The sequence below is a fragment of the Hypomesus nipponensis genome, chromosome 4, assembly GCF_054491055.1.
Source record: "Hypomesus nipponensis isolate SF chromosome 4, ASM5449105v1, whole genome shotgun sequence".
NCBI classification, from domain to species: Eukaryota; Metazoa; Chordata; class Actinopteri; order Osmeriformes; family Osmeridae; genus Hypomesus; species Hypomesus nipponensis.
In genome coordinates this window covers 9921516-9932452 of record NC_140364.1, presented here as the reverse complement: position 1 = coordinate 9932452, position 10937 = coordinate 9921516, and the positions used below count along the sequence as shown (strand labels likewise).

Below are 10937 nucleotides of genomic sequence, written 5' to 3'. Positions count from 1 at the left end.
CCAGTAACCTCCTGGACAGAGTAAACAGGGCTTAGGCAAAGTAGAATCCCTGGACGTTGTTAAGATGTAAGACAGGGTTTAGGGAAGAACCCCAGGGTACTTGGTTAGAGTTAGTCTTTAGGTTAGGACAACAGTTACACAATGGTATATATGGTGAGGCCTATACCTGAATTAGATTACACCACTGCTCATTGTTTGATTATGTTTGTCTATGTAGCTGTTTGTCTTTCCAACACACCAGACAATCTAAACAAATAACTAATCCAACAAACACAGTCTGTTCAAACACACTCAGTACTCTGAACCAATTCTTTAAATAAATATTTTATTGTCGTTGAAAATAAATACATTTTCTTAAAATAGAATCAATAACATTACAAAAGCTTTTTGGAGGGGAGGTGGGGGAGGGCAGGAAAATGGGATAACCCAAATGAAGTTGTGTAATTTTGGAACAAGAAGTACAATCTCACGTTTATCTACCATCTTAAGACAGGATCCCAGCAGCCAGCAGCTGTACATTCTCTATGGCTCTGGCCAGTGGAGGCTTCCCCATGCAGTCTACTTGGTTTTAAAGCTTCAGGTCGCCCAAGCACCCCAACCCCTGGTACTATATATTCATATCTACACACTCACTTGTAAAAATGTATGATATAATCTCTTGTCAACACATCAACATCAGCCATATAGAACATTTACATCCGACAATGTTTTATTTCTTTTTTTTTCTTCTGCAAAGTACCTTATATGCATCTAGGTCAACTTTACCTCTATTCTACAGTACAGTACAGATACAATACACAAGAAGGCTGTGGTTTCTGAGAGCTGGAAGCCACTATCTCACTTGAGGCCTGAGTCCGTTCTCAACACCTCAATGTACGACTTTTGTGAAGTTTGGAGCGTGATAAACTTTAGACAGGCGTCAGGAGTAACAGCCGAGGGAGGAGGCCTGTGATGCTGGCGTTCTCTCTACCATTCCCACAAAAGCCTATTGGTGGTGAGAATATCTCAGTAATAGCAGTTTCTGACCCAGGTCAACTATGTGGATGAATTAATTAGTATTTTAAAGTTGTCTCACAATTGGCACACATATAACTGATCTATTATGCTGGGTGTGATAAATCAAGTTCACACCAAGTATTTGACAGTATTTTGGAAATGGTAATTTATCTTGTAGCGGGCAGGTCTTTGAGGAAGGAAGTGTCGCAGTGGAGCAGATGAACAGGATGTACCAGCAAACTAACCTCCCACAGCCTGATCCGTCTGACAGATCCAGAAATAGCAGGACGACCGCAATGACAAGCAGCAGCAGAACAGAAGTGGTCACACTCTACTCGGCCAGCAAAATAGAAACTCTGGCCCCAAAAAAAAAAAAACTAATTACGCGCAGTGTGGAGGAACCCTCCACCCCCACCCACCACAGAACATGTCCGTTCTATAATTATGAAGTCATGGGGGGTGGAGGGGAGCAAGCTGACCTCAATTAAGACAAGTGTGTGTGAAAGTGTAATTTGAATCTAATCAGTGGAAAACCAGCAGAGTAAGCTAATCTATGGCAAAGAAAAACACCTTGCATGGCTGCCGACCACGCTGTGTGTTGTAATCAGTGCTACAGGTGGAGAGAGCCAGCCTTAAAGAATGATTGAACACGCCGCTACCAGCAGAGATCTGCAGAGGCCAATCAGCTTAAGCTGAGAGTCAGCACATTGGTTAATGTTAGAGTCAGAGAATGTAGCTAGCCGACTTAAATGCCTGGCTTGAACTGTACACAAACATTCAGCCTGCAAACACAGCCAAAACTGACATTATACTGCTACCCGGACTGTGTTGACACTTATGCTCTTGAGAGTCCAATGTTAGGTCTATGACTGCCCCGTATTCACTTCTCCTCAAGCTCATTTAAATTTATTTTAATTTTCTTGGGGGTTTTGTGTCACAGACATTTAAATAGGCCACTGTTTTGTCGTTTCTGGCATATCCTTCAGACCCCACCACCCCAATAGAAAAAAAAAAAAAAAAAAGACCTCACAATTAATCTAGTATTAATGGAACCTTCCACTATTCACAACAAGCATCCAAGACATTTGGCTGCAGAAGTGCTTGAACAACCAACATGGGAATGACATTCTAAAGAGGAATGCTTTGTTCAACCTAGCCTTGCAGCAGACATGCTACTATGTTTGTGCAACACTATATTACTGGGTATTCAATCACAATTCATTCAGTAGCTAGAAACAGAGGCTTGAAGCAAAAATGTACAGTAGGGTTCAATTAACTGAATGATGAAAACATCTATTTATCTGAGGGCATATGAGTCTAAATCAACAGTGTAACACATATTTCTTAACTGATAATTTGACCTACCCCATCACCCCCATTTTCTCTGAGGCTCTCTAATGAAATGTTAAAGATTTCAAGGTATTGAGGAATCCATGGGTACCAGTACTGAAGAACCAGCCTTCAATAAAAACGTGCCCACTTCATTCAGGCATCCCTTGTGTTAAGTCACCTGTTCTGGTACCTTAACCTCCATTAACAGATACATTTTCATTCAAATTGATCAATTCAATTTGTGAGATATCCACTACTATATGGTGAGATAAATAAATAAACTTCTCAATGTTGTAGAATGTGGTCCCAGGCATGGCAGGAGTGTCTTTCTGTGGTCCTACATGGCCGTTTAGCCATCCTGTTTGTTAGTTTACAATCATGGCCCAGCCTTGGCACTCAGTGCACACAGGTGCCAAGCCAGATGCCAGGAGGACAGGTGGGCACAGACAAACCAAGCACCCACAGTGCCTCACGCCGGCCGGCTGACCACTGACCTCGCACGTACAGGTGGGATGCAAAGAAAGCTTCTCTCATCTTTATCGGCCAATACAATTCAATCGTTAACACACAGGTAGGCCAGCGTGTGAGGCTACTTTACACGGTCACATATGCAGACACAGATACACCCACATAGAGCAGAGAGATTGTCTCTTTCTTGCTGTGCCACTGTGGCTAGTCAGTCCGAGTTTGCCAGTCTTTCTTTGGGTGCCCCGACGGACCCAAACCAACCGATACTCCTCTCCCGGCCTCGTCTCTCAACAGCTCACTGTGCTCGGCTGCTGTTTGCACACAAAGTCTGAAATGAAGTCAAACTCGTTTTGTCCCAGGCAGAGCTCAGGGAGTTCCTGCACTCTGTCCAGCCCCAGCTCCAGCACCAGTGAGGTCAGCACCTCCTCATCAATCAGGTCCATGTCCATGCCGTTCAGGCCCAGCGAGGGCCCTCCCATGTGCTGCATGCTCGCCAACTGGGCCGGCCCCACCCGGTACTGGGCCCCGTTGGCCAGGTGGTGGCCGTTGCCAGGCCCGAGCGGGTGTCCGTGGTACTGGGTGTTGAGTTTCTGCAGGTGCATGCTGGCCATGAGCTGCTGGGAGGTGAGACCTCCAGGAAGGTACTGCTGGGGGGGGAGCTGGTTCTGCTGCTGGGGGTGCATGTGGTGCTGCTGCTGCTGCTGCTGCTGCTGCTGGGGCTGGGGGGGCTGCTGGTGGCTGTACATCATCCCCCCAGACATCATCTGATGGTGGTGGTTAGCCATCGGAGACCCGTTCACCTGGCCGTTCATCCCGGCCAGCATGCCCGGCCGCTGCCTCATGGCCGCCTCCATGTTGCTTTGCGGCGCCCGGCCGTAGTGCATCACTTGGCCGTTGGGCAGACTGCGAAGGCCGGGCTGGACTGCGTGCTGCTGCTGTGGGACGTTCATTCCCATCCTGAAGCCGTGCAGACTGCTGCCTGCTGAGCCGTGGGTCATGGGCATCATCATGTGCTCGGCCATGGTTGTTTTGTCACCCTGCAGAGGAAATGCAAGGTTGGTTAGTGAATCAAGTCGTTAGTCATTGACACGGTTAGTTTGTCAATAAAACGGTGCAAGGTCAACCTGTGGGGACAGTTTTTATAAGTGTGGTGACAAGGCGGATTTACAACTATGAATCTTTAGTGTCTTTAGATATCCACCAGCAGCAACTCTATTAAAATGATATTCATAAACACCCTATTTCGTCGTCAAATATCTAAGCATTACAGAAATTTGGCCGACGTTCAGGCACTTTGACCATCATGACCAGAGGACGACGTGAAGCATTATACATGTCCGCAGCCTTTATGTTGCACAGTGTAAAAGAAGCCATAGCTTCACCAATAAGAACGCATAGGAGCGCTTTTTGAATATCAATCGCTATAAAAAGAACAAACAGTATTAAAAAAAGACATCTGGCGCTAACAGACTGATAGCACCCTTAACCACATTACACCTATATTCTGAAGTCTACATGGTAAATACAAGGGTAATGTAATCGTGTGAATTGTGATTGATAACATGACAAAGGGAAGGATACAGGTTTTGCAAAACTGCTATATCTTAATTCACGAGATACATCTGTTTGTCTTTTCCGTTTTACAAGTCAAGATGGCAAACATTAAATCCCACTTTTAAATAACGCGCAATTACGCAAGGTAAAAAATTAATGACATTCTTATTTTTAGGGCATTTGCCTCCAGATTCACTATCACCCTTTTCCCCTTTCAATGTTAAATCTTCAAGTCTTACATAAATCCACAATATTCAAGCTGTCTGACATGAAACAAAGAATTTCGGGTTCTTTCTTATCTTTTCCCAAAAGATGAACTGCATTGCCCCTGGCTCTGATGTTTCAGTCTGGGGCTCTTTGTGTTTTATCAATAAAGCAGACAGAAATACTCCTCGTGACTATCCCTTACACTGAGACATATTTCCTTCTAACAAACCCAACCATTATAAACATTCGATCCCTATCCAAATGTTTGGTGTTCCGAGAATTCCCTCTGTTTAATGGCACATACACACATTTAGACCAACGCTAAACAACAGTAAACATTTGTCTGGATTTCCTTGTTGCAAAATTATTACACAAGAACTAAATATCTATTGTAGCCCCGTAATCTAGGGATTTACATAGTAGCCAGATTTCAGTGAGAGCAAAATACTTTATATGGTAAAAAGACAAATCCGGTTTAAGTACATTCGGTCTGGCTACGTGCAGCGTTAAAATGTTTCGTTCGTAGGTCTAGCCTGCGCCTGAACTGACAAATTGCGAAGAAATAAAAACGATAAACAACCTGCTGTGAGCGACAGGACATTATCGCCAATACTCTCTTTCCAAGACAGCAACACATACCCGAAATTGTGCTGATTCAGAAGTTGTGTGAGTTTCTCCTCAGCAATTGGATCTCTGGTTGAGTTCCAACGGAGACGCTCTAAATACATGTATTCCAGCAAATGTGTGCGAGCTCTGCCTCGGTAGTCACCGGAGTTTGTTTTCTGGGTCAACTCAGCGATTATATACATCTAGCTACAAACCAGTGGAGACGGAGAGAGGTGGAGCTAGCGTCCTCTGCCTATTCTTTGTTGCGATTGGTTCTCCTTTGCAATCACTGTGCAAAGAAAATTCAGCGGGCCTCCTCTTCCACCTCCACAGCCTCAAGCCGACTTGACGCATTGTACACACTTCTGTGAACATCTTAATCATGGTTATGAAGTAATGGTTACTCATAAACTCGTAGCTTGGTGGGAAATACATCGGGTGTGGTGGAGTTAGTTCTAATACTAGTCACTAGCCAATACTTTAGTTTACTATAAACTATTTCATTATAATGAATCAGATTTACATTTAAAGCCCTCTGTGACATGCTTGCATGTAAAAAGGGCTTTACAAATAAATTTGATTTGATTTAAATGATCACGTGGTAGGCAGGTTTTGTCGCTATGCACTTTAATAGATAAATACCCTTAACCAATCCTGGCAGCAGACAGACACTTTTGGGCTCAGTAGTGTAATGCTAATGAATTGTTTTCCGTTCTTAAGTGACAAGCAGACTGGTGATGATAGGCTACTTCTGCCTGTGTAAACAAAAACTCCCCAAGAGAAGACCTGTTGGAGAGTAACATGTGCTGTCACTATGACACCCGACTGTGCAGTGTACTGAGCTGAATCATTGACGGCCGCCAACTATGGATGCACTGACTGGCTCGCAGGCTCACTGGCAGGTTAACTGGCAGGCTAGTGGACAGGCTGACTGACTGGTTGGCTGACTGACAGACTAGCTGGTTGGCTAACTGGCTGACTGACTTGTTAGCTGGCTGACTGGCTAGCTGGCTGGCTGAGTGCCTGGCCGGCTAGCAGGCTGGTGGGCTGGCTGGTTGGATGACCAGCATCTTGACATGGCTCAGTCCCCCAGGCCAGTGGTGACTAGAGAGATTTGGGACCTCTTCACACACACAAACTCTTTTGTACAAAGGAATGCATCCTGTTCCTGGGCCCCAGAATCAGGCCGACTCCTAGCCTCTCTCTAATGTCCTGCTCTCACGGCCATTGTGCTCTGTTCAGTCAGGGGTGGGAGGGACACTGTGCAGTGTACTTATCTGTCTGTCAACTCCCTGCTGTTCCTCGTGAAGGTCCCACTTTTTTCTGCCCACGTCCGAATGTCTATGTATGTTGCTTTGGATAAAAGCATCTTCTAAATGAATATAATGTAAATGTCAGTGTGTCTATCTCCAGACACAGCTTGCAGCAGGATCCGTGACATCAACAATAATCTGATATTGTCCATAAAATAGGAATAACTCACCAATAACCCATCAGATGCAGATCAAATACAGCTTCATTAACAGTTGTGTATTTCAACAAACCCTGTTGTTGTTGTTGTCAAATATTACGTCAGATGTGTCACCTCCGGTATGTCTGTGAGCTATCTTTACGTGGCTGGTTCACAGAAGGGTTAGTCATCCAGGTCTCTGGAGGTCTGTTGAACGGTGTCAAGTGTGGGCTTGCACATGCATGAACCTGGGTTCATTCTAGAAATGAACCATCAAACCTCACAGGACTCAGTTCAATTTGGCCTTTTCTTGTCTACAGAGACTTTGTGCTAAAAAGAGAAAAACGCATGTCTTTGTATATACAGTCTCACACATTGAGAGCCATCTTTATTAGATGACAATAACGTAATACGTGTTTAATATGCTCACCTGCCTATACTCCCTCTGAGCCATCATCTATGTAAATATAACAGGAGGGGATTTGTTTATGTGGCTCTGTTTGAACAAAGAGAGCAATTGCAGGAAACACAGATTAGGCTCATTCTCTCTTGCCTTTCTGCTTATTTCTCTTTCCCTCTCTTCTCTCTTTTTTCCTGTGTCTTTTTCTCCATTTCTCTTTCTGCTCTCTCTCTCTCTCTCTCTCTCTCTCTCTCTCTCTCTCTCTCTCTCTCTCTCTCTCTCTCTCCCTCTCTCTCTCTCTCTGTCTCTCTCTCTCTCTGTGGCCGAGTCATTGTCTAGTTTCTTGTCCCTCACCATATATGTGCAGGTTTCGTGTTACTTGTGGCCTTCCTTAAAGTCCCTTACCACACATGCTCTTCCCTGTTCCCTCCCCCTTCTCTGTCCTCCCCCGCAGTCCCTTGCTCACACTTGCTATCTCGCTTTGTATTCATATTCCAATGAGGGCTTTATGTATTGTCACAACATGATTAATGCAGCTTTGCCAAGGCAATTATTGCCAGCACAACGACAGTACCACACGCAAGGTAATAACAATAGACAGTTCTCCGAATACTACTGAGGTACTTAGGCATAGAGAGAAGAGATTCAGAGAGAGAAAGGGACAGAGAGATTGAGAGAGAGCGGGGAAATAGATTGGTAAAAAGGTCATTGGAATAAATTGCCACTGGCATGAAGTAAACTGTGTTTATATCCTTCTTGCATTGGCAGAACAAATCAGTTGTTAGTTACGGGGCCATTGAAGAAAAACATCCCTAGCAGAGTGAATGCTCTTCTCTCTCTCTATGACTTTTATACAGGAACAAGGAGATCACATGAGTATTTTCACAGCTGTTTAGACGTTGAGACACGTCCCCTCCCTCCTCCTGTCAGCTCCACATGACAACCATCCCCCCCACACACACACTCGACAGCTAGACTAGAGTCCAGAGCAGAGGTGCTAACTGCTGGGTTGGAACCGGTTGGGAAGGGGCGCGGGGGTGGGGGTGAAGACACACAGTAAGTCTGTGCTTACTTTCCTCGGAAGTCACTCTTGTCAATAAGTCTATGGTTTTCGGCCTGGGTCTGGAACACAATATAAGTACGTGGGTTCACCTTTCACTGCCCCCCCCTCTCGCCCCCTGCCCCCACCTGAAGGGAGGGGCCTTCCACCTGCTGTTCCCTCCAGGTAACAAGGGAAGGAGCATATGTTGTTTCATGTGGTGTGTATAAGTGTGTGTGGTGTGTGCGTGTGTATGGTTGTGCATGGCTGTTTGTGTTTGGGTCTTGTGTGTGTGTGTGTGTAGTGTGTGTGTGTGTATGGTCGTGCATGGCTGTTAGTGTTTGGGTCTTGTGTGTGGTGTGTGTGTGTGTGGTGTGTGTGTGTGGTGTGTATGCTCGTGCATGGCTGTTTGTGTTTGGGTCCTGAGTATGTGTGGGAGGGGGTCGGGGTAGGGGTTCCTCCTCCTCCCAGTGTCAGGACTGGGTTGTGCTCCAGTGGCTCCATTTGGTGGTCATTAGCCGTCCCCCCATTGACCTGCGTGGCCGGTGTGACACCCTCTGATCTGATCCTGTTAGCCCTCGCCCTGCTATCCTCACACATCTCTTACCAACACGGAAACACGCCGATTCAACAGTTTGGAAGGATGGAAAACCCCCCAGTTTGACTTGACATTAGCCTATCTGAGAAAGGTCTGCTTCTCCTGGGTTAGGTTGTCTTGGCTGTGTGTTGTTCCATTGTTAAATTCTGCTTGTTAGTGAGTAATGGTGTAAATGCGTGTGAACAGTCCATCAGAGCCTCCAACAAGCGCTGGAGAGACGTCAGATTCAGCATGTTATGTTGTTTTAAAGAGTTTTGTTGTGGACATGGTATCCTAACAGTAACCCCCTTCCTTTGCTCACCAATCCTGACAACCTGTCCATTAAGTTGTGCTCCCAGTGTTGGGTGGATGCTATTCTTAGAGCTTGAGGAATGTTGTCGCTCCACCCTTGTATTTGTTTGTTCTGATAGCTCTCCAGTCAGCATTGGGCAGTTGTAGCTTGCCGGGTTTGGTCAGGTCTGGTCTGGTCAGGTCTGGCCAGATCTGGTCTGGGCTGGGTTGGTCTAGACTGGGCTGGGTTGGTCTGGTCCTGTTAGGTCTGGTCTGGCCTGACTTGACCTGGCATGTCATGGTCTGACCTAGTCCAGTCTGGATCCTTAACACAATGAGACTGGACCTTTCTCTGTGTGTTTGAAGTGTTGATCTGGAGACTGAACATTGCACAATGTGCTTGCGAGCGTTTGGTTTCCACCGTGAATAGAAACATCTGTTCTATAAACAGTGGCAGACATGATGTCCAAAAACAAAAAGGCAAAAACAATGACTCCTTCTCGTCATCCGTTAACAAGGTGCGTGCACGTACGGGTCTGTGGCAGCGTGCTCCTCCATGTTCACAACCGGCTAGTCAGCGCTAGTCAGTCAGCCGGTCAGGTCTGATTATTTTTCTCCCTCCCTCCCTCCCTCCCTCCCTCCCTCCCTCCCTCCCTCCCTCCCTCCCTCCCTCCCTCCCTCCCTCCCTCCCTCCCTCCCTCCCTCCCTCCCTCCCTCCCTCCCTCCCTCCCTCCAGATGGGATTGACAGAGTGAACAGGGAGATAGGAGGAGGTGGTAGGGTGGCACGGGACACACAGTGTTTGATGTGGCCAGGATCACACACAGTCAGACAGAGCAGGAGCACTTGGAGGGGGGGGGGGGGGGGGGTTGATGATAGAGGGGGGGGGGATTGACAGGGCAGGCCATTCAGGGTGAGAGGCAATACCTCTGTAACAGGAATCAACAACAACATCTAATGTAACTGCAGATAGTTTCAATGCCAGAGACAAGGACAAGACATACCAAAATGATCCGAACATACCCTTCCAGCACTGCTATCTATATCTTTGCGCTCAGGAAGCAAAAAACATTCTAGACACTGAACCACATTGACACTCGCTCACGCATACACGTACGCACACACACACACACAAAATCATGTACACCCAACACACGCACGCACACACACACATCACTCTGGCAAAGCACACCTGCTGTGTTTTGGTCTCCTTCTCCCTCTCCTCCTCCTCCTCCTCTCGTCCTCCCTCCCCTCCCCCCATCTCTAAACCTGCCCTGTTTCCTGGCGCTGCGGGGAGAGAGCCGTTGGGCCGCGTCTTTGTTTGCGTTTCCCCTGCTTCCTCTTTTACTGCGAGAGAGAGAGAGACAGAGAAAGAGAGAGAGAAAGAGAGGGGTGGGGAGTGAGAGAGAGGGGGAGAGAGGGGGAGTGAGAGAGAAATAGCAAACAAGTGAGAGAAAGACAGAGAGGGAGTAAGAGGGAGACGGAGAGAGAGGGGGAGAGAGAATGCCCATCCCCCACCATGCAAGCCCTGCATGGTGCTACACACGAGGCAACCTGAGATGCTCTCTCTATCCCTCTCTTTCTTTCTCTCCCTTTCTCTACCCCCCTTACCCCCCCCCCCCCGCTTTCTCCCTCCTCTTCATTTTCTCTCTCTTTCTCAGTCAAGCTGAGCGTTTCCTTAAGTTTGCAATGGCAGCGTTTGGATTTAAAGCAAGAGCTGCAGAAGCAGTGACATTTTTCAGATTCTCAGACTCCACAGATTAGATGTGGTGCTCAGTTTTCCTTGACGAGTTATGTCCATTGTAGAATACAGTACAGCAAGCCTATTTTTATTGTGTGTTTAGACTGGCTGCTGCACTACTCAGGCATTTATGATACACTGTAAAGAATGTTTAAAATAATTTCGGATAAAAAAAGCACAAACAATCCAGACTATGTATTGAATCTGTTAATTGTCCACAAGTGAAGATATCACTTTATGAGTAAGCTATGGAATAATGTTTCAAATGGGTCTAACG

General features: G+C 46.5%; 1 protein-coding gene across 1 annotated transcript; it reads right to left on the bottom strand.

Annotated features, from left to right (window-relative positions):
- Positions 1–308: 308 nt before the first annotated feature.
- Positions 309–5351, bottom strand: LOC146295437 (cbp/p300-interacting transactivator 3-like). Its single transcript, XM_084696326.1, has 2 exons — positions 5197–5351; positions 309–3833 (listed from the first exon to the last, which is right to left on the bottom strand). Exon 2 carries the CDS (start codon positions 3816–3818, stop codon positions 3084–3086), a length of 735 nt encoding a protein of 244 aa, XP_084552452.1. The 5' UTR covers positions 3819–3833; positions 5197–5351; the 3' UTR covers positions 309–3083.
- Between the last annotated feature and the right edge of the window lie 5586 nt (positions 5352–10937).